The sequence below is a fragment of the Malaya genurostris genome, chromosome 3 (genome assembly GCF_030247185.1).
Source record: "Malaya genurostris strain Urasoe2022 chromosome 3, Malgen_1.1, whole genome shotgun sequence".
Lineage (NCBI taxonomy): Eukaryota > Metazoa > Arthropoda > Insecta > Diptera > Culicidae > Malaya > Malaya genurostris.
The window spans coordinates 227,490,738-227,514,998 of NC_080572.1; the positions used below are offsets into that span (position 1 = coordinate 227,490,738).

Sequence of the window (24,261 nt, forward strand, 5' to 3'; positions counted from 1 at the left end):
AGGAGGTTGAATGACTAACTTTACAAAAACATAGCTAATATGTGTATTTTTAATCCCCGAGAGTTTAAAAAATATCCGACTTAAAATAAAATTGTGGTAAACGTTTTCGTCTGTTGAATTTTTCCCGAGTAAAGTCCTTATGTACACAGCAAAACATTATGAAGTTTGCTGGTGATACACATCGATAGATGACACAATCCATAAGAACGTAATTCGTAAAATGGCAGAATTTAACAAGAATGTTTTAAATATATGTCAAACGCACCTCACACTCACGCATCTAAAAATATATCAGAATGCATTAAACTTGTGTTCGATCAGTTGTTGAAATGAGTCATTTCTAATACTCAAATATGTCGGTCTCACACACTTAAAACCGATTCTCGAGCTGGAAGAAGGAAAACAGATTCGTGACAAGATAAGTGATACACACAATAATGAAGAAAAATCCATTCCACGTTCGATTACTGATGACTCGGCAATTCATGATTCAATCCTGATCACTTCTGCCGACAAATTCGGCAATAATTGACAGTTAATAAATTTAGGATTGCCGAAATTCTCAGTAATTATACATTTTGCCGAGACGATTACCGAGCACTCGGCTGTGCAAGTCTCGGCATTCTTTTGTTGAGATTCAGCAATAAAATTTAAATGTGCATAGGACGTAAATTTATACCATTTTTTTTCTATAATTCCGGTCAACCGGGACATGAAATCGCTTTTCGATATATTGTTTTAACGGTTTACGTGAATAGCACCGACTTATTCTTTCAAACATCATTTTCTCTTTTTTTATGTCAATATTAGCCAATGATCGGTACAAAATTTATTCACACGCCACTGTGAAAAATGTCCAAATTTGAAAAAAAAATCGTAAAATAAAAATTTGCGTTATTTTGTGAATCCGGGAAACCTAACAAATCGACAATATTTACCAAAACAAAAAATTACCGAACCATTCGCTAACTGATATCATTGTTGTTTGACAGTTCAACTAAAATGTTATTACCGAACACTTTGTAATCAATTTAATTACCGAACTGATTACCAAATGTTCAACTGTTGAAAATTTGGAAAAAAATTCCAAACTCTGCCAAATTTGTTGGTATTACTGTTTCCATTTGAATTGTGAATTTCCGTGAATATAAGTCTAAAGTGCCGATGCATTTAGAGCATATTCAGGAGTGTTCTAGTTCTAGATGCATTATTTATGTCAGTTTTAAAATTTAAATCTATAAATTATAACAAAATAAACTGGCAGCCCCAGCAGCGTATTATCTGTGTTTCAAATATAGAAAAAATAGAACGGCAGTGTACACCAGGTCGAATAAATAAAACTAAAACGGATTGCTAGGGATACGTTTGTTTCAGTTTCATTTACATTATAGACCACCCATATGAATCTTGCAGCTGCTGAATTTGCTCTTAGTTTTCACCAAAACTTACACACTTAAATCGGATTATCGACCTCAGCTGTTCAAACCTTTTTCAGTAAAAACATGTCATCACAGCGGTACCTTGAAGTACTGCTGTCAACAGATGTTTTTGTTCTTATATCAGTATATCAGTAGAATGAGAATGTTCGGTAGCAGGGATGCGAGGTTCACAGATTAATCTGTGTTTCACAGATATTCAATTTTCTTCACAGATTTAAAAAATGACACAGATTTCTGAAAATGATCATAGATTTTCACAGATTCTGAAATAAATCACAGATTTTTGAAATCGAGCACAGTTTAACACCAAAAAGTACAGAGCGGTTGAGGAAAAAGGTACAGAGCGTGTTGGTGTTGAGACCTTTTTTTTTTGCTCACCAAATTGATTTTGATCTGCTATTATTGTACGGAAAACGGGTACAGATTTTCACGAACAGGTTTTTGGCTTGAACACAGATATTTGAAAAAATGACCTGGCATCCCTGAAGCTTAGTACAAAGACATCGGAGCCGAATTGTTTACCCAAAAATGATCAAAACCCGCTCCTAGGCGTACAATGAAATTTATCTCGGAAATGTCACGTCCTACTTAGAAACTAAGCTCGTATTTTTCTAAAATCGGGGGTAAACTTACTTGGACTCTCGCGTAATCGCAATTTTTCTCTCAATTCATTGGTATTATTCTAGAATTTTCAGGTTGGCCTGTGTCTGTCAGCGCAGGACAATTTCCTTAAACAAGTGATTTAATATGTATCCTTCAAGTTTTAGAAATTTTTCAGAGCGGTTCTTTTAATAGTTTCCAAAATCGACAATTCGACTTTCCATAGAAATTGATGAATTTTCAAAGGTCGTACCTAAAATAACATCGAGCGTTCCCCTGCATTATCGCTGAGTACAGAATTTATCGAATTTTAAGCATAATTTTGATAAAAAATAAGTACCGTAAGGAAATTAACATCCTAAATTGAAATCAAAACTGTTACCTGTTTTTTTTTGTTTCAATTATAGAGGTTTTAACCTTAAGGTCATTCGCCTCTTCGGGCCAGAAAAGCTTTCTGACCCTATGTGCGGGGTTGGGGATCGAACCCAGGTGGGCTGCGTGAAAGGCATCGACTAACCCATCACGCTATACCCGTCCCCTACCTGTTTTTTCTCACACTTAACAGCAGCGCGCGTTCAGCCAAAACAACTCAAAACAACAACACAAATATAAAAGTAAATAACATAAGGCCAATTAATGAAATGGAAAGAAAAACAAGCGGTATAAATTTCAAATAAATCGCTATATTTCAAAGAAAAAGTCTCAATTTTGCATTATTTTAGTCACTTTTGGTTTCCGGTAATGATTACTTTCACATCAACAGATCTGTTTACGCTTATCAATCCTCTATTGTGCCATTACATAATCACCTCAACAATTTACCGAAGCCTATTTTAGTAAATAACTGAAAAAACGACACTGCATTCTCCACATTTGAAGGATGCAACTCGCAAGCTTTCAACTCGTCCAAAATTCAAGTCTAACATATGTTGTCAATGATTTTATATCGTAAAAATTTAAGAAAAGTTTTGAAAAATTTTCATATTCTGCTCTCTGTCTTACCCATCTGCCTCGAAGTATTTCGGGGAAAAAAGTCTAGCTAAACAAAAAGCGGATTACAAAAAGGAATCCTAATAGACCTTTCTTCCATTCCTATCTAAGTCCACATTCACGCTCTCGCACGCACATTCACACTCAACACACATCCGCAGGAAGTAAATCCGTTTCGCTCCCATTTTGCGGAAAGGGCAACACCATCGTTCGCCTGCCCCGCGGAACCGGCCGCGGAGATCACGCGACGACGGGAGCGCCACTCTCGAGAAAGGAACCCGTCATCTATCTGTATTCTACTATCCTAACCGGAAAGGCGCATACCGATTCAGCCGGTGCAAACCCAACGCCATCGTTTTCTGCTTTCCAAAATATCGTTTTTTGTTTTTGTTTTTCTATGAAGCTAAGTTTGACACCAGTTGCTTTGCTCGAATGTGGAATAATAATAACATCCATACCGTTTGCAAAATTTGCTAATACACCTAATGCTGAACTAAAAGATAAAATAAATAACTTGAGAAAAGTTCCTACTTGTTAACTGCTATTATAAGCTTCGCTTATACGGTTTCTGTCCGGTTCAATGTTTTGCTTGTTAATGGATGTGTTTGTTTTTAAAATACCGGAGATTTTAGAGAGACTTGAACGGTTCAGTTGCAATAACACTTTAGCTTTTGCTTTAATTCGCAATTAACATTGGAATCGTATAAATGTCTCTTATTGAGTGTGTGTGTGTGTGTGTGTGTGTTTGTAGCACTTCTAAATTGTGAAAAAAGAACTAATTACTTTCTAAAACAGGCATTTGAAATTTGTTGCTAGTTATAAAAAAATGAATTGGAAAATAAATTAAATTGCAGTATGTACATCTTAAAAGAAAATTAAAGCACGGGCCTGTAGGTTCGCTGTTAGGGTCTGGTTTTGCAAAAAGAACTCGTTTCACAACGACGGATGTTTTATATTCTCCGTTTCCTTCCTTTGACATCTTGGGTACGGTATCCAGTAGTGACAAAATGACAGAAGGATCAGCATGAAGAACAATGTAGAAGATGAATAGCTGAATAAACCAAGCCGCTGCTTCATCGAGAAAAACGGCAGCGGCGGCAACAGCAGGAATAGCGCGGCGGCAACGATAACGATGATGGTGAGGAAAACCGACGGAGATGACTGTTAGTTGAATGGCCACCACCAGTCTAGTGGCGGCCAGTAGAATTTGCAGCATGACGAGCGGAGCTAGTAGTAGCAGCAGTAGTAGCTGAAAAACGAACGCCCAAGTCGAAGCAAATCACGTCATGTTCACGCCGAGGGCACGGCTCGAGTACTCGTACACCACGTAGCTGATCGAGACGGCTGGTAGCACCTTGATGAAGTTGGGTGTTATGCCCCGGTACAGACCCAGGGGGCCTTCGGTTTGCAGTATTCGCTTGAACACGTTGGACATGTTCGGCTGCACCTGGGCCGTCAATCCGTCCGCTGGATTTTGCGAGCCAATGGTGACCGCTGAAAAAGATAGGGAAAAATAAAATTATAGATTTTTCTATGTTATTTTACTTTTTAAAAATGGAATGTTCATGTCAATGAAACGACCGTTAGCCTACCTTGTGCCTGCAGTCGTGTCCGCACCAGCGCCAGCGGATAGGAGCACACCTGCCCAAGTGTACTGGAGGCGCTACCGCACGCCAACAGCAACCAGAAACTGGGCTGTTCCGTCTCGTGATGGCTCAAATACTTCTTCTTCAGCGTTTCGTATACGGCCAGATCGATACCGGCGTACGGTATGATACCGAGCATGTTTGGAATGTAGCCACGGTAGAACGATCGTAGACCTTCCCGACGGTAGATCTTGGTGGCCGCGTCAATTATACTACTGTATTGTCCGGTTTTCCTTAGCGCTAGTCGGGTTTTTAATACTTCTAGTGGATAGATGGCGGACTGGGAAACACCGCCGGCACAGGCACCCGCCACGAACCGCTCGTAGATGGTCATCTGGCGTTTGTCGTTGCCCCGAATCAACCGCTTGACCTGCTCGTAAGCGGCGAACTTGATGGCGGATTCCGGTGCGATTTTCAGCACATTGATGAAGTTACCGCGCCACAAGCTCTGGACGCCTCCCTCCTTCAGCATGTACTGCAGACAGTCTGAGATTCGCTGTTTACTAGATTGAACCTGTTCAAAATGGTCAGAAACAAAGGTGGTTAGAATAAAGGGCGTTTGTTTTTTGTTTTGGTTTCGTTTACCTGCAGGAATACTTTCAGTCGATCGAGTGGTGCCGTACAGGTTCGCGAGACTGCTCCCGCTATTCCTCCCGCGGCCAGGTGTCGCCACCACATGCCACTCTGCATTTCGCTCTGTGTGAAGTCATCAGGTACGTTCAGATCTTCGCCGATGTCCAAGTACTGAAAGTAACGATAATAGCGGAGAAACGATTCACAATTAGTACTGCTGTTACTGGTTGCACTGGGACTCCCGGACATAGTATTGTATGTCATTGTGGAATTATCCCGGGCATGTGGCACTGTGTCTACAGAGGACGAATGTCAGAGGAAGTTCGTTCTGGGACAAGCGTAAACAACAACGACTAGGAAGCTTGACGGGTGATTTTACAAAATAATGAGCCTACTTCGATGGGAAACGTTTGTTTCATGTGTGTCATGATCATGATTTTGAAAACTAGACTTCTTTTTCGAATTTCTGTGCAAAAGAATAAAAGCTACAAATATTTTTACTGACCGTGAGACGATGGTGGATGACGCAAATCAGGCAGTAAATTTCACCAGACATTTCTTGTTTGTAAAAGTACAACAAAGCATCTCGCGCAACAGACTTGACAGTATACGGCCAATCGGTTGAACTAGTTTCCACCAGTTACAGTGAAACAGAAACACGTAAATGAAGTGTTAATCAACATCCTGACAGTGTTGGTTCACTCCTTTCTCTGCTGTGCGATTCCCTCGTATCAACACCACCAGCGCCCACTGTGTATGCGTTGATCGCGTTTTGTAACGTCACCACAGTCGTTTGACGTAGTCGCAACGTGATCAACCTGATTTACGAGTGAGCGAGCGAGCATGCGCGCAATTGCTTCAGTTGTACAAATGTTTGAACACGCTTTCTCGGCGTGAAGTAGGTCCACTATCAATCGCGTTTCACGACACGCTCAAAGTTCAGTTCATTACCAACAAAATGTGATTAGGAACTACTCAAGTTATGTGGGTCGAATATGCAATCATAGAGTTAAAACAGTCAGTTTACAGAATGCTGGAACAGACACTGTTCATTAGAGACATGAAAATATTATCCTATTAATATGTTATCGAATGATTATAAAATCAATTTTCTTCTTCAAAAATAAAAAACAGTGATCAATCAACGATTCTAATAAAAATGTCCAAAACAACTGATCTCAGCGTGGAATGATGATGCATATTTGACGTTTACAAACTGATAACAGAATTTTGCGAAGCAACTGCTGGCAAGTCGCAGATTCGGTCAGCAACTAATCAGACACAAACATGCTGATACCGATACTAACACTGAGAGCTACACTCGCCACTCAAATGTTTATGCTAGTTCGGTTCGAAAACATTCGGAGCTAATCAAACGTGGAGATCATTTGTTTACAGGGAAAGTTCGGACTCCATGCGCTGGCAGGTCGGATAAATATTTACTTCCCGATGATCCCATCGTTCGAACACTGGAAGGACTTTCCGAAGCACATCCGGGTTAAACTAAGGAGAAGAATATAGATTTTCGTTCATTTAGGGGTTAACCAGTTTCACAGTTTACGTTGACAGCAATTCTACATGAACTGCTAAGCACACAGAAACTGTTATGCACTGACGAGTCGAAGACGAATCATAATTCTTTTTAAACGATCTGAAATGAATCGCCATTCATCGCCTTGAACCGGTTGTAATCTGCTTTCAAATAAATGCGCTAACGAGCTGTACTGGTTCAACTCGCTAATCAAATTGTCATCAACCAACCCATCAATTCGGCCTGAATAAGTCGGATCCTCGTCAAGCGGATCTCGTACTAATAGTAATTATCATCAGTTAGCACCAGTCTGTGAGTGCGACTCGAAAGTCTCAAGGCACGCGGCACTTCATGCGTCGAGATTACCTCCAAAATCGAGGCACACACCCAACCGAAGGTCACCGAGATTGGCCCTCTTTCCGTGAGCAGAGCCTTATCGCACAACAAACTCAAATTCGGCCAGTAATAATTGTTGCCAGGACAAGGACTGGAAAACTGTTGGCTGGAAATCAGCTGACGAACGACTGCCTTTTTGGACTTGCCAGCGATAAGATTCGGTTCACGCCCTTCAGTCAGAGTACTAGGAAAGTACAGACAGGGCAGAACATACTGGTTTACTTGGTGGCATTGATAACCACTACGACGGAAGCAATGCAGCAGTTGTTAGAGATGACGTCGTTTTCTGACTCCATAGAAACTAAATCGAACGGTAGGCGTTATCCTGCTGTGATCGTTATCTCATTGGCCTTTGGACCTATGACATAACAAGAGTTCACTTTGCTGGACTTCTTATCTTCACTCTACTCTCCAGTAGATAAATTTATATTAAAAAATCTACAAGTCTTTGTGAACTTCAAGTCTAGCCGTATTTAAACCAGACGTACTAGAAATAGCATCTTATCAAGACAGAACATGAACACCCACCAGGAACGTGATGATGTTTTGCAACTTCTGAAAAGCATTGTGCGCATAGTAACAAGATTACTTCGTTCGGTGATGATGCGCAAAGACCACCTGTACAGTTGTTGTTGTTGTTGTCGCGTGTTACCCATTGTGGATAGAAGAACTTATGATATGGCAAGCGATTTGCGGTTGTTCAGATAAATCACGTCGAAAGTACTGCCTGTGAAGCGACACGTTTCTTTAGAAAATTCAGATCGATAAAGAGCTAAAATACTAAGCAGTTTTATAGAAAAAAATTTCCATTGAACAAGAAAATAGAACAGGAGAACAAAGAGATAAGAGGGAGTATTAAGTCGAGCATCGCGTATTGTAAGAGTCAGAGTCAGCTCATTACACACTGTTTCGTTTGCGAAAAGAATAATAGAAAATTAAATTTTGATTCTGGAGGCAAAACTAAAACAAAAAAAAAATATTCATCCAAAATTAAAATAAAAATCGCTTTATCTAAGTTGCTATCGCATTTCATTAGGAATCTGAGCACCGGATCCGGTGCCGTTGCTGTTGCTGAAAGTTTGTTGGGTAGAAAATACCCGTTTGAGTCAAGCTAAAAGCATTTCAAAAAGTTCAACTGTTTAACCGATTTTCACGCAACTATCAAATTGTATTCAAATCCGAGTTTCGTTTCCAGAGTTACAGACTGAAGATTGTTATCCGTTATAAAATTTTTTACGAGTTATGATACAAAATAAGGAAATAACAATGAAAACACACAGCAAATTGTTTTTTTTTTTTTAATTTTTATCCTTGACGATTGATGACGTGCCGAAGACCCATTCGTTGCGTTGGTTCTCGATGCATGTTTTCGGGAGCCTCGGAAATAGAGTTCGAAATCATCCATAATCAGTTTTTTTTTAATTTAAGTGAATTAATTGATGAATTCGTATGGATATCGTTAATGACTTGATGGCAAGATAACCTGAGTTTCGAACGACTTGGTACATATCATACCGAACCAAATTACAAGCTAGTCGTTCCGAGAAAGTGTTTCCCCGCATCCCCATAGTTGTTCAAATGGCAGGATAGTTGCTAGGGTCGAAAAAATGTGCAAATTTGAGCCCTGGCTCCGGGTACGTTTTTTTTTGTCGCAAATTTTCATTTTCCCTGTTTCATTTATCAATCTTTTCGAATCAGTCTTTAGAATTTTCGTCCACTCCGAAAATAGGCAATTTTAAATTGCACTGAAAGGTGCAGAATTGCACTTAAGGGGCGGGTTGGGTCTAACACTTTTGAAAAATCATTTATTATTTTCTTTGTTTTCTTATAGTAAAACATTTGAAGAATTTTCTGTGAAGTTTTCGAGCCTATTGGAACGAAACTCTGGATGTTATGGACCTTTATTTATGGCAAGAGCTCGGCGCATAGGCCCAAGATTTCTACTTCGATTGACTTGAAAACTTTAAAAAACATTCTTGAAACGTTTCGTTATAATAAATTATAAAAGAAAAAATATGATTTTTTGAAAATGTTAGACCCGACGAGCTCCCTAGAGTAATTAATTGTTTCCCGTGATTTTATAGACAAAAACCTTTGAACGCGTTTTCCTCGGAAGCAGGTTTTGAAAGTCCGTGTCCATCGTCATTCAAAAACTACTGCACCAATTTTTTTTTCTTCAAAATTTTCACACACTTTCTACATATAAATAACCAGACTCCAACGTTTTCCTTTTCGTTGTTTGTTACTTTGGGGAGGTTTAACAACTACAAAATGGTGGATTTTTTCGTAAAAAATCGTAGTTTTCACTTTGAACAACCACCAAAAATTCAAAAAAAAAATTAAAAAATCAAACAGAAACGTAGGGGTCTAGAAAAACTTCTACTCTAATAATGCTGCGTTCATTTGTTCACTTCTGATTAGTCTGCGATGAGATACAGTGAACACCGCAAATCATGATTTTTAAGAAGCTTTCTCAAAAATACCTCTTCATCGACTTATTTCTCAAAAAGTATTTTTTACAGGAAAATATTGCAAAGTAAAGCCATTTTTTTCTTTGTGATTTATTGTTTTATCTGAAACTTTGTGCCGAAAAGACGACAGTAATTAGCGTCCAATGTTGTTTTAATAAAAAATTAGCGTCTAATGTCGTTTTTAATAACATTAAGCTTCTTTTTATTGCATATTTTTAAGAGGGTATGATCGATTTCCTGACAACTTGAATACGGATTCTATGCAACTTTTTACCAAGAGTTTAAAGTTTTGCAAAATTCTGTTAACAATTTTGGTTATGCCTTTCTCGTTTTAAAAAGAAAACTAAACAAATTAACAGCAAATGTCGGTTTTAATGTCAAGTTTGAATTATAATAATGAAAGGTTAGTTTATTTTTGTTACTTCTCTTCTCTTCTGTTAATAACTCCAGGAAAAAAGGCAATATTCCCATTTTTCTAACAGTACCAGATATGTAACAAACATTTGTAAAATAAGATATAGTCGAAAAATAAAGTAAACAAAAAGAATCTGCCAATTGCTTCTAGGCTCTTTTGAAATCTTTACGTAGAAATGCTTTCTTACAATTTCTCCTTAGACACGATTTTTGAACAAGTATCAATTTTCATGTAACAATGATTTGAAGATAATGCATGCAAAAAAAATGCATTCGCCCTTTTCAAAAATCATTTTTTAATCGAATTGGTCTCTTCATTCGTGCAAAATGAATGATTTGTTATACTGAAGACGTGTATAAGTCATCATCCAAATCGGAGCAAATTAATCTTGGTTAACAACCATTTCAGCAGTTATCTGTATTCAAATTGCCTACAATGCTTCAAGTATACTAAATTCTTCAAGTTCTAGAGACCGAGCTCAAAATTGTCACGCATTCTCAATGAAAGAAATCAATCCAACAGTCTCATATTCATTTTTTTACTGTCTCATTCGCGAATGATCGCATCCAAAACAAACGAAGAGAGACGAAGCATTTTCGTCTCCCTTTGAACCAAAAGAGAGTATCAATGCCAACGTCACTCCTATGACAGGACAAAACGAAAAAAATACGTCTGCAGAGAGAATCAGTCGAATTTCAATTCCAATCCTTTCATCGATATAATGAAAACCTGTAACGTTAAGCGATAAAGAGTTCCTAAAATATGATAAATCGAAGTAATAACATCCCAGAGCTTCTTTGGAAACCAAAGCAACTACAGATACGAAGTGCAACAGGTAAAAATCAATGTGAATCGTTTTCTGTCATTATCGATTCTCGAAGCTTCGGTTGAATATTGACACTGCACGGAATACGATTTTCACTGAAACCCGTCATTTTCGTATCCCTTTGAAACAAAAGAGAGTATCAATGCCGACGTCACTCGTTCCCCTATGACAAGACGAAACCAAAATAACGCCAGCAGAAAAAATCAATCGAATTTCAATTCTCATCCTTTTATTAATATAATGAAAATCTGTAACGTTGAGTGATCAAGGTGTCTAAAATATGATAAACCCCATAACCTGTTAGGAAACCAAAACTACGATAGATACGAGCACCAACAGGTAAAAATCAATGTGAATCGTTATCCATCATCGATTCTCGAAGCTCCGGTTGAATACAATTTTCACTGAAAACCGAAAATGACTGAAGGGGTAAATGAAAGAAAGAACACAATTTTTAAACGACTTTTCCGCTTATGTCGTTGACTGGATATGAATCTCGTTCTCATAATTTGCAAGCGAAGCTAAGATTGACTTATTATTTTTCGTCATTTTCATTCATTTTGAATCAATGAATATGACTTTTATTAGCTCTGCCTAGAGATATTTTTTTCAATCTTCAAAAAAATATTAAAAATATATTTATTTTCAGTTTGTGTTTACAAGCAGGTTCCGATTTTGTTCCAAACATTGAATTAAGAATTTAGGAACATTTTAGAATCAGTGAACATCAGAGCCGTTATTTTCAAAGAAAACATTTAGACAACAGTCTCTTCGTCGGGTTTTCTACAGTCTAATTAATATATTATCGCATTCTGCAGCAGCAGTAGCATTTTCGTCTTTCGCTTCAAATTATTATTAATGTTTTTTTTTTTATTTCACTCACTTTTTAACCATGATTTTTCATTCGCCAGGGGCTTTCGCTTCAAAAAGAAAGCATATCAAAGCAAACGTAAGCGGACAATAAAATATCAGACGAATCAGTAGGATAATCAGTCGGTCGAATCTCAATAGAACTGTTGGAAGCTAAAAATTGTCTGTTTGATAAAATGTTTTTTTTTTTTTCAAATTTAGTTTTTGAGGCCTCGGAGACGTCTGTACGCTTTTTTCGCTGAAATTCGAGAACAGATTAGAGAGGAAAACGAAAGAAAAACACAATTTAGAAGCTACTGCCCCACGTTGTGTTGTCGACTGAACATAGATTTCGTTTTCACAATTTCCGAGCGGGACTGAGACTGACTTTCATTTTTCGCCAATTCCGTTTGTTTTGAGTAAAAGAAAAAGAAGCTCTAGCGAATTTACTGAATTTTTAATGTTCTAAATTTCCTGAATTTCCATCAAAAATCAAAATGGTTAAAAATTGATATTTTTCTATACGAATATTCATTTTTTTTTTCTAATTCCAACATTCAATTTGAAAACAGAATTTTCACAGTGCAAAATTTCTACAACATCGTTACGCGAATTGTACTTGAAACAGCTGTTAAGTCTGTCATACATAGCAAAACAAATAGAACTTTTTGATCATTCGCTGACAAAATGTTTCTGCTAGTAGACAAGTAACAGAGTGTACTAACCAATTAAAAAAGAACGCGCGAATAATTACTTAAATTAAATGAAAATCGATTACTGCATAACACAGTGTTACAATTCATCACATGCTTAACTAATACCCTCGTCAACAGTCAATTATCACAGTTTGTAGAATCAATTATTCAAGCGTATTACCCGCAGTATGAGCATTATCTAACACCATATATTTAGAAACAAAAAAAAACAGCCACACATATCAGTATCCTATCCTAAAGCTGGCACACAAACTCATCCTTCTAAAACCACCGGTTCAATCTTTTGTCTATCCCACACGGATTACACCATCATACACCCTGCGCTTATGTAACGCAATCTGTTCGAGTGCCCCTCTTTTTTAATCGCTGTCATGCAACAACCCGCAATCTAAACACAACACCGTAGGCACAACAAAATTCTACCGTTGCAAACCTTCAGCACGACTTCCACGTAGAAGTCGCTATCCAGCGTGTCCATAATGGCAAGAAGAACTCAGGAATTTCAAAGCTGAAAACAGCCGGTTCCAGCAATCAATCAATAATCACCGATTTACACAACGGCCCTGTCAGTACTGCTACCACCCGGACGACGACATTTTACACGAAAAAATAAACCGCTCGGCATAAGGCCAAAACTCAGTGGATTTCGACTCGTTCGGCTTTTGTCTGTTTTTTGAGGGACAGCCGAGAAAACTAGCGAGAAACAAAACCGAACCTTTCAGTTGAAACAGCACCGTTGAACTGTGCACCGTCAGTAGAAGGTTGTAAGATAGTCAACCTGTACCGAATGCACCAACTACCGATGCACAGCTATAGCGATGTGTTGAGAAACACTTTTCCGAACTGAAATGCCATGGCAACGCCATTACACCCGAACGGACAGACCGGCCGTCGTTGGAATCTCTCCTACTCTAAAACGAGTTACGGAAGTGATCGCTGGAAGACGCTTTCGGAACTTGCTGAAAAACTGTTAGCAGTATTCTCAAACTCATTGAAAATAGGATCGGAAAGCTTCCCATACGAACCGGTTTTAGGTTTTAAAAAACTTGACTTTCCAATCCAAATTGTCGCCATTCAGCTCAAATGACACGTGCAAAGCAAGATCGCCAATTGTATTCGACTGGGGGCATTTTACAAAGTCCTTGAAAGGTCGTCCGACTGAAAATAGTTTTGCAAATCAGTTCGCTAGTGCTCATTTGCTCTTAAAATCAACGATCAGCTGTTTGATGCCAAAGCAAAATACCGCGAGAATATTTGCGGAATATTTCTAACCAGTACTAAAATTAAATTCACTAAAGCTTCCTGTGTGAGAGAGTTTCCACTAAGAAAAATTCTTTTGCACTATTGGACTTTGATTTGGAAAATCAATTGAAAATAAATGTGGCCTAACAACAACTTCACTGAGTTGGAAAAATGCACCATAAAATGTGCACCACCCCAAACATGCCGACGGCAAGTTGGAAACACCAAAAAAACAGAAACGTACATTCGGCGTCCTTGGAATTCCCCCACCCACACTTCCGATGAACAACACAAGTTACTCCAACAGATAAATTTTCCACGACCCCTCAACGCCTTTTTATGGCTTTCCACGCGATCACTCGTGTTATCCACTATCCGCCGGGGGAACGAAGATATTAGTAAACAAACGGCGTAAAACTTCCGCCAGCGCCTGCAAGATAGACTACTGGCATAGTGCATCAACGCCATTGGACTGGTAACGGTACGCGTTAGTATGTATGTGAAGTTGTGTATAGTAATATCGGCACGCTGCACTCGTTCATGGACAACCGGTCGAAGAAGGACGAAGCTGGTCAAGTGTTAATTAAAATTAAAAGTGCGAAGCAATCAGAATAGGAAAATTCCGTTCATTTTTCTTTATTGCGCTAGAAATGGATCGTTGGGAACTGATTGCAGGTGGTAATCGAGCTTATCGGTGATTAGATTCCAGATTTCTTTGTGCGTGTATTTCTACCGATTAATTGCGCCCTGGGAATCAATTTCAATTACATCCTATTTCAAAGTCAGACAATTGTTTAAGAGATCTTTTTGTTTGTAAATTATTCGTAAAACTAGAATTTATCAAATTATTGACATAAAGAGAGAAAAACTGAAGCAAGAGAAGACTAAAAACCTGCGTATCATAGAAAGGGACCAAATATCAGTGAATGTCTCAGTTATACTATATGTTTTTGTTGCTCTGGGCAGCCAGCTACCGAGACAACGCTGATATGACAATTTGTGCTTTTTATCACTGATAAAATTCGGCCGAATTGAAATTCTTGCTAAAACAATAAATTGATATTAAACTAATAGCAAAAGTCAACAGATTAAGTAATGAAAGTTTGAATATGTCACGAGAAATCGATTATAAACAATTTGAATAAAAAAAGCATTTTAAAAATATGTTAGCATACTTCCCGGAAAAATTTCGATTGATCTCATGAAAATAAAAAACAATCAATCAGAATTGGGGAATCTACTTCAGGGAGACTCTTCTGTCGAAGGAGCCAAACGATTTGTCAAAAATAAAGGTACAAAAGATTGAAATCTGATTAGAAAAGTCACGCTCCAAGACTCTCTACAACGATTTTGATTTGAAGACATGGGACTTTTCAGTCAATCGTAGCTTGAAGAAGTAGAATAGAAGTCCAATCAGAGCACAATAGTGACAAACCACAATGACACTCAACCCAGGTAACCAATAAGCACATACTGATGCCACATTACGACTGCTTTATAAATTTTATGGCAATTTTCTAAACAACTATGGGAATTTTCTAAACAACTATGTGGCTGCAACATCATGAGCAATGAAACGTACGTCAAAATTTATCAAAACCAGATCGAACAAGAACGAAAATGACCTCGATAAACTCGAGCATGTATATCGAACGAAATTATTTATCTGGCAAGCTATTCTGTTCCTGTAGCCAAAAGTAATCAATTGGTCACAGCAAAAACTTTCGATCTACATTTGTAAATATCACGGAAGCAGAATGCTACTCTTGACCGAAGCTACCTGATGAGAAACAGATTGGAAATAAAAAAAGACGAGTGAATCTGTAAAAATTTTGTATAATTTGGATAACTTTCCGTGAAGTTGGACTCGAATCTTCAACCTTTGCCAATTTGTAGAGCAGCTCTATATAAGTTAAGCGACTCAGGAATGTGAAGCAACTCGATAGAACAACGCAAAACGTACATGATAAATTTGTATATACGTTTCGTCTTCGATTAATCGATGCGTTAGCAGTTCATATTGAAACGTTAGTGAACTTTGCAGTTCAACAGGTACCGTACGTGATACTGCGTACGGATGAGTGAAGTTTTAATTCACGACCCTTCGCATTCCAAAGTGGCTTAAATGAAAAGATCAGATCCACGGATTAGAGAATGTTTTGCGGTAGAAGGAGGATGATTTTTCGTAAATTTTCATTTTCACTATTCCCTTCATCTATCTACTATTTTATTTCATAATCTGTTTCTCGTTTCCTAGTTTATTTTGTTTATTTTGGGGGAGCAGGGAAATGGCCGTTGGTAATCTCTTTCTCCAGCAGGCATAAAACCTCTTCATCTTTTGTATCAACAGAATACAATGCTCCAACAGGCTTTACAAGTGATGGAAAGTCTTCATCCTGCTTTTGAATGTGCAGATTTGTGACAAATAAAATGTTTGGAAAAATTGAGTACTTGAGTAAATGTGCTTTCGAAGAAGAAGATCCTGTTCGAATTAGGTTAAAAATGGCATGAAGATTTTTAAGCAAAAGGCGTAATATTTTTGTCATGTTGGGATGAAACCTGGGAAACAAAACAACAACAGAAAAAAATCTAACTGTAGTACGGAAACACAATTTCAAAAATATCCCAATTCGGGTAAACTGCAAAAAAAAAACCAACCAGGTTTGATTGTAGCAAAAATGACTTCGATGGATTTTTAATGTATCATTACTAAGAAAACCATTCAGTTTACATTATTTCGTATAGAAATAATGAAAAATGTACAATCAAAATTGAATTGAATTGTAAATAATGAAATGCATAACACATCAAATTAAATTAAACGCCATAAAAACAACGTGATCCATTTGTACTGCGACGAATCGCAAACAAACATAGATTAAACTGAGTTTATAAGAAAATATATACACGTAAAGGAAAACAATAATTTTACAGAAACTAAACAAAAAATTCAGCTTCATACTGGAATTAATCACCCACGGATTTCGCGATGTAACCTGACTTATGGCAGATTACGATCAGTTGTCTCAATTCATCTATCAGTACAAATCGGACCAATGAACAAAGTAAATTTTTGTTCGTTAGCTTCGAGAGTGCACAAAGAAGGTTAACTAGGTGCCTGACAGAAGTAACGATTGCCAACTATTTGTTGACTTTTTCGTAAATCACTGATACATAAATAAATAATGCATACAAATCATTCGACACGGGGTCTCAAATTTTCGATTACCTGGTAGGTCTTTGTTTTCAACTAATATAATTTACCCAACCTAGTTTGATAACAACAAACTACTCAAACAATTATTCATAATAAACTTAGAATAAATAATGATAAAATTATGGAAAAAGATCCATCTGTCTACTGATACCGTGCAGATAAGATGCCCGCAGTTGGACGAAACCACTTCAGCACGAATCGGAATTCCCCTAATGTTGAAACGAAACATTTTCCCAAGAAGTCAAAATGCGTTAACCACCATGACTAAGCGCTTGATACTGGTTTAAACCAGAAACCGAAGCTGGCGGAAATAATTGAACAAACACAAATGACGATCGCCCGAAACTTAATTCGACGGATTTTAACGATCGAGCTGTTGATAAAGGCATGGAGTCCGTCGCTCGCGGGGTTGAATGTGTGTTCTTGTTCTTCCAAGATTGCTTTCTTTTGAGAGAAAACTCTAACTCTGACGCCTTATGATTTATTTTAATTACCTGAGACAACAGCTCCTTGAAGACCAACACAAAATCCTCCAGGATATCGCCGCCAACGTGGACGGAATTCTGTTCCAGTGCCATACCCTTGTGGATGGTTGATTGTCGCTAGCACTCAATGGATGGTCCAATCTCGCAGTACTGCGAGTTTCGGAACACGGTAATTGACCGGGGTCTATTGATACGACCTCGTACAGCGCAGCTGATCACGGAACTACCACGCACTAATATCACAACGGTTTCCAACCAAGGGCACCAAAAAACAAAACACGAGCAACTGGCGATTTAACACTTCTGGCGGGTATTTCAAAGGTGAATGTCTGTATTCAGCGGAACACACCTCCACTGTTCGATGAAGGGTCTTTCACACGCACACAGTCTTCGAGCACCACACAGCTGTTCGGTTTACTACTCAACCGGACCAGATCCGAGCCAACCGGGTCTGCGCCTAGCAACAGTGTGCTGTCTTCTGACACTCACTTCAATATTTTATATTTAACTGCCACACGCTATCGGTGACGATTTAGCGCACGGTGGGAAATGCAACGACAGAAATGTTCTAGAACGCCCACTCTAACTGCCTCGAATACAGTTCAATGGATAGAAACATCTTCACTGTAGTTTTTTTTTCTCTTTAAATAAATTTCTACAGAAGCTGCACTTATTCTCTCATATACTGCACTGAGGTATTTTATTTTTTGGTTTCGATGGTTCAATTTGGATAGTTCGTGCCTAGAGAAAACACGTCCAGTCTTGATGTTGGCAGAATTCAGACTGATTAGCGGCAACCGCATTCACTTACTGCTATAGCGATGAAATGCTCTTCTCGGGCAGAGTCACTCGAACGAAGCGCGAACAACGACGAGCTGATAAGTGATCGGTTCAAGAAGTGGGTATACAGCAGTAGTGGAATTAAAAATCCCAGAATGCTATACAACGGGTAGGTAGTATGGGTAATTACGTAAAACCACGTGAGTTAAGTTTTTTTTGTTGTAGCTTTCGTTCGTCGGGAGTGATTATATCCTATATCAAAGAAGGGATGTGTGTGTAGCACAAATTGATGTTTGTAGCTACAGTAGAGGCTGGCACATCAACTGTATTGCAACGGGTAGATATTTTGTTATACCTCCATCAGGTATCGGCACAGACAAACAGACCGGGCATTCGAAATGGATTCTTTAATTATTTCTACGGTAGTTACGAATATACACACTTAAATTTTATTGCTGAATCTCAGCAAAAAATTCCGAGTTTGCACAGCCGAGTGCTCGGTAATCGTTTTGGCAAAATGTATTACTGAAAATTTCGGCAATCCTAAATTTGTTAACTGTCAATTATTGCCGAAGCTATCAGCAGAAATTTTTCTATTAGCTCGGCAAAAGCGATCCGGATCATGATTCATGATTCAAATATAAAAAGAATTTTTCATTATTATTGTATGAAATAATTATCAGAAAAGGTTGTGGAAAGGTGGTGTTTTATTAATGTGGATTTTTATTCAGTATACATAAAAAAAGCAAACCCAAAAAAAAAACATCAAGGCTAAAGACATTTTTTTCTATTTTTCCCAAACATATCTACCAGGAAATAAGCGAATATTTGTAAATATATATGAAAAGTAGGTAGTTTTTGATTTCACTTATCTTTTCACGAAATATAGAAATCTTTATTCTCCATCTAATTTATACATTTTCCAGCCCACAAGCATTGGCGACGTGGTGCTTTGCAAAACTGACAAGAGACATTAGATGCTAGATGTTTCAGTTAAATCTAACTAACTGTTCGAAATCTCGACGAACGGATTTGCTGATTTCGGTATATTTGTTATTTACTGACAAGTTAAAAAGTACGCAAAAAACGCTTTACCGAGATATCAGCATATTACTTTAACAAATCTCGGAAAAGATCATGTGAATTACTGAACAATCAGTAAAATGTCATGCTACCGATCAAATTCGGCATTTCAATATGCCGAGCTCGAGAATCTACCATTTCGCCACCCTAAGCCTTGTGATAGAAACGGCTCTAACCGGGTTTGGTAAAGCGTACATCGAACATGGTCTAAATTCTAGCCGCCCCAACACCGGTATTATATATCCAAACATCCTATCTGTTCATCAGACAATAAGTAGCGCGCATGCATGGATCGCACAAAAACACAGATTAGAGTCCTGTTGCTGAGCGTATCTTTTTTAAAAAAAAATCATTGTTTTCTGTGAGTTTCTCATTCATTTGGCTTCTTCACTCAGTCATTGCAAAAACCGAACTTAGTTATGGCGACTTTAAGTCAAACCAACAAAAAAATCATTAATCCGTAAAAACAATCACGATAATCAGCCAACGACTGGTACAACAGCGCATTTTTTGCATAAATATCTGTTTATAAATCTTATTTCTGTGTATTCCATCAACGTTTTACAGTTTTTTTACCCTTTTGCCTTTCATCTTTGCTGTTCATACGATTCGTTATTGATAATAGGTGTTTTAATTACTCTTGTTTTACATACTAATGTTTTATCATAATATTGATTTTAGTTATTAATAAAATATCTACCTACTTATAGCTAGCCCTAACCTAATACGTACAAATTTTAAATTACTTGTATTTCAGGGATTGAACACCTATCTTCAAATTTCGTGCAGTATTGTTCGACGATATTTGTTCTAGTATATGCCAAGGGGGCAGATTTAGAATCATTTTTAAGATCTTACTGTGAATGCGCTGAAGCCTAAGTTTGTGCGTTCGTGCACAGCTCCGCCAAACAGGGACTGTGTATTCAATTGCGGGGTAGATGATTTGTTTATAGACAGCCATCTGATTCTTCAGGCACAGTTTAAATGTTCTTCAAATCAACGGATACAGAGACCTAATGAGTATGCTGCATTTTTGAACGATTTTGTCAACATGTGACCTGAATATCAGATGTGTGTCAAAGGTAAGTCCTAGACAGATTACTTCGTCGGACCATTGGATGACCTAATCACCGAATCGTATTCGGCATTCGTCTGATGGAAGAAGTTTTAGATATCTTGTATGTGGAAATAAGATGACTTGAGTTATCGCTGCATTGATCACAATTTTTCAGCTTGTAAAATTATCAGTTAGAGCGTTCAGACCTGTCTGTAGTTTATTCTTCAGAGCATTAATGACACGATCTTTGTAAAGAATGGCAGTATCACCAGCAAATTGTGACAGAACACCACCACCCGGAAGAGGTGGGATATCTGATGTAAAAATGTTGTATAGGATGGGACCTAGGATACTTCCTTGCGGTACACCAGCAGGAATAGTAAATCTTTCTGAAAGCGCATTATTCAGAGATGGTACAATAAAGAAGGCAGCAAGAGATTATAAATATACCTCTCCTTCCATCGTCGGGAAACTTTTCCGTCGGTGTAGGCTAGATCCATCGTCGGGGATTAGCCGAGTAGTCCGTGACGTAGATCAGCCCTAGGTCGTCGAGGCGCCAAACTCCAACCGGAATCGCCGGACCGACCTCGACATGGTTGATCCCCTGTAGCAAAACGAGTGGCTCAAAGTCGAGAGATAAATGGTTCAGAAGTACACACCAAAAAAATTGAATTTTACAGGTGACTCTCAAACAATGTAATTCATAAAGAGCTAATTTGTCAAAAGACGGAAAATTTCAATTGTAATGACTTAATGTTAGATTAGCATGAATTATACTGGTTTCAACTGTAACTTGCATTCTGCTAGCAGGTGCAACTGTATGCATTTAAATGCACCTTTTTCCAGCCAAGCAGATGTGTGCTTCTGTGGCTCAGGCGATTATCAGACGAACTTGCGATCCAATGATTCTCGGTTCAAGTCGCGGTGGGTTGCTACAAAATTCTTTTTTTTTTATTCAATGAATTTCATGTCATGACGTTTTAGACACAATATTAAATGTTCTTCCACGTAAATTTGCGTGAACTGCGACGCTCCATTTATGTGCATCTAATAAGGTGTAAAAATTTTTAAGTGTGTGGTATTCGTTTCGTTTTTAGCCAAATATTCACGGATAACGATGTTGTTTGCCCACAAATCTAAAAAAAAATTCTCATATAGAAAGGTTATGCAACCTCTGTGAAAACTTTTTAACCAAGGCCCGGAGGGCCGAATGTCATATACCCATCGACTCAGATCGACGAACTGAGCAAAAGTCTGTGTGTGTATGTGTGTATGTAACAAAAATGTGCACTCGATTTTCTCGGAGATGACCGGACCGATTTTCACAAATGCCAGATTCGAATGAAAGGTCTCTTGGTCCCATAGGGTGCTATTAATTTAGTAACGGGGTAAAATGTGCAACAAAATTAAGAAAAAGTGCACTCGAGTTTCTCAGAGACCACTAAACCGATTTTCTTCAACTAAGATTTAAATTGAAGGCCTTGTAGTCTCACAGGTTGCTATCGAATTTCATTTGGATCCGACTTCCGGTTCGGGAGTTATAGGCTAAAATGTGCAAAATGAACTAAAAACGTACAATCGATTTTCTCAGAGACCGCTTATTTAATTTTTATAAATTTAGATTCAAATGAAAGGTCTCACGGTGCCATACTGAGTTCTTGAATGTCATCCGGATCCGACTTCCGGTTCCGGAGTTTTAGGGTACAGTGTGTTCAATATTGTACACCGTCACTTAAACAGGCAAAACAAAAACCGCAGAAATTCTTCTAAACTGGACTCAAAACTCCACAAATCGATAGCCATTATCTGTAGGCAACTAAACAAACCGATTCCGGCTATCCTGGTTCCCGGTCTCCGGTTCCGGAAACACCGAAAATAGTGGTCATATATTCCAAAATGGATCTCACTCACTTTTCTCAGCGATGCTTTGATCAATGTCCACAAACTTAGATTCAAATGAAAGGTCTCACGGTGCCATACGGAATTCCTGAAATTCATCCGGATCCGACTTCCGGTTCCAGAGTTATAGGGTAAAGTGTGTTCAATATTGTACACCGTCACTTAAACCGGTGAAACGAAATACGCGAAAAAAATTCTAAACTGGACTCAAAACTCCGCAAATTGATTGCCAGATCCTGGATCCCGGTTTTCGATTAACGACGGGAGAAGGTAGTTATATGCTCAAAATTGGATCTCACTCACTTTTCTCAGAGTTTGCAGATCCGATATTTCCAATCTTAGGGTGAAATGAAAGGTTACGTCTTATGGTCCTACAAAAAAATTACTGCATATTTTCGGATTCAACAAAAACTAAAACTGTCGTTTAGAGTACGATGTCGAAATCGTATAAAAACTTCAAAATTTGAATCAAACCTAGTAGAGTTTGTACGTCATGTTAGTAGGTGGCCGTACGAACCGACTTCGATACTGTTTCGCTGGTTCCAGTGCTGGAATTACATATAATAGTGAACCCACTTCGTTTTCTTAATGATGACCTACGCGAGCAAAGCACTGTTTCATTCTGTATGTTATACTAGTTAACGCACAAACAATCCCTTTGTTTCTTTCCAAAATCGAAGAGAAACATTTTGAAAAGAATACCACAGTATTATATACGAGAAAGGCATCATTACACCAGTAGGTAGATTAAAATAGGTTTTTTCAATTGGGCGAATTGCTTCACGCAAACGTCTCATAAAGCCCAAACAATACTCCTTGTTGACGGCCTAGCATTGTGGAAGGAATTTATGATACACAACACCCTTGTAATCAATGAAAATTGTGAGCATCGTCTACTTTCACGACTGAAAACGACGTGGACTTCTGAAACGTTCGTGCCACTGATAAACGACTTTTTTCTTCAGAATATCGTTGCCGAAACACTCTTCTAACATTTGCAATATCGTCGCACAATTGAAACCGTTTTTAACGCAAAATTTGCAAATTCAATTCCATTTTGAAAATTGTACAAAATCGAGCACACGCACAATCGCAGAATGTCCAGGTATCAAGTTGAAAATTTAATAGAATATTAATGGCAGATGTGGCAACCTAAAAAATCTAATTGGGTGACTGAGAGCGCCACATGTTGATGATTCCGAGAACTTCTTGATCAAGTTAATAGTTGACGTACGAGAGTGACACACGCACTTGAAGGAACCTGTTGTTTCTTACGTAGTCTGCGATACTGACAGGGCACAAGCTGTCCATGTAAACCACTGGTTACCTACGACAGTCAACTGGCTAAAATCTGCGGTGAAATTCAGACGAAAAGACATCGGACAATAAAACAATAAAAAAAAGGAATTTTCCTCACAAAAGTTCCAAACAATTCTAATATTTCTGATATAGAAATCGTCATCAATGAATTGAACTATAGCAATTAAACACTGTTATCGAATGAACCAGCAACAACAACCCAAAACGACGCCACTTATAACAAGAGTAAAAGAGTCAATGGACGGATAGAACCCTCTCTTTCCAGGAAAAGAGTAACACCGAGATCCAGTATAAGAAATGATTGAAATTGATCGACATAGAATGTGTAACGATTAGTCGAATTATAGTTGTTATGAACTGACGTCAAATAAATTTAACAAAAAAAAGGATAAACAGACCGGGAAAATGGTAGAATAATTAGGCAGTGGAATGTGAATACTCTGAGCAAACCTGTTTGTCGTTCATCTATCTTTCTTTCATGATTTATTTCTCGTTGGCTGTGATAAAGAGCAACAATTGACTTGATGACGTTTTTTACGTCGTAACGCAAAACCAATAAGTAATTATATTGATCGCATATTATTAAAGTTTACCATTCGAAATGTTGTAGAAATAGAGCTTCCAGTCGATTGTTTTTCCATTATTGAAATATGTTTCAGTTATAGTTACTGAAATACTGTTTTTTTTATAAAAGATATTTTTTATTCAGGCCTATTTGCGGACAAG

The 24,261-nt window shown here is 38.0% G+C and overlaps 1 protein-coding gene across 8 annotated transcripts in view; it reads right to left on the reverse strand.

The window, feature by feature from the left end:
• Positions 1 to 2,702: 2,702 nt before the first annotated feature.
• Positions 2,703 to 24,261, reverse strand: part of LOC131438635 (mitochondrial adenyl nucleotide antiporter SLC25A25) — an 86,758-nt gene continuing 65,199 nt past the window's right edge. For 4 of the 8 annotated variants that reach the window (XM_058608773.1, XM_058608772.1, XM_058608774.1 and 1 more), the window contains 3 exons: positions 5,261 to 5,419; positions 4,622 to 5,189; positions 2,703 to 4,523 (listed from right to left, as the gene is read on the reverse strand). In XM_058608773.1, coding sequence (XP_058464756.1) covers positions 4,309 to 4,523; positions 4,622 to 5,189; positions 5,261 to 5,419 — 942 coding nt within the window. In that variant the 3' untranslated portion in view covers positions 2,703 to 4,308. Of the gene's footprint in view, positions 4,524 to 4,621; positions 5,190 to 5,260; positions 5,420 to 5,753; positions 6,231 to 12,612; positions 12,828 to 12,885; positions 13,200 to 17,405; positions 18,229 to 24,261 lie in introns of those variants that run through there. The other 4 variants (XM_058608776.1, XM_058608779.1, XM_058608780.1 and 1 more) reach the window with 4 other exon arrangements.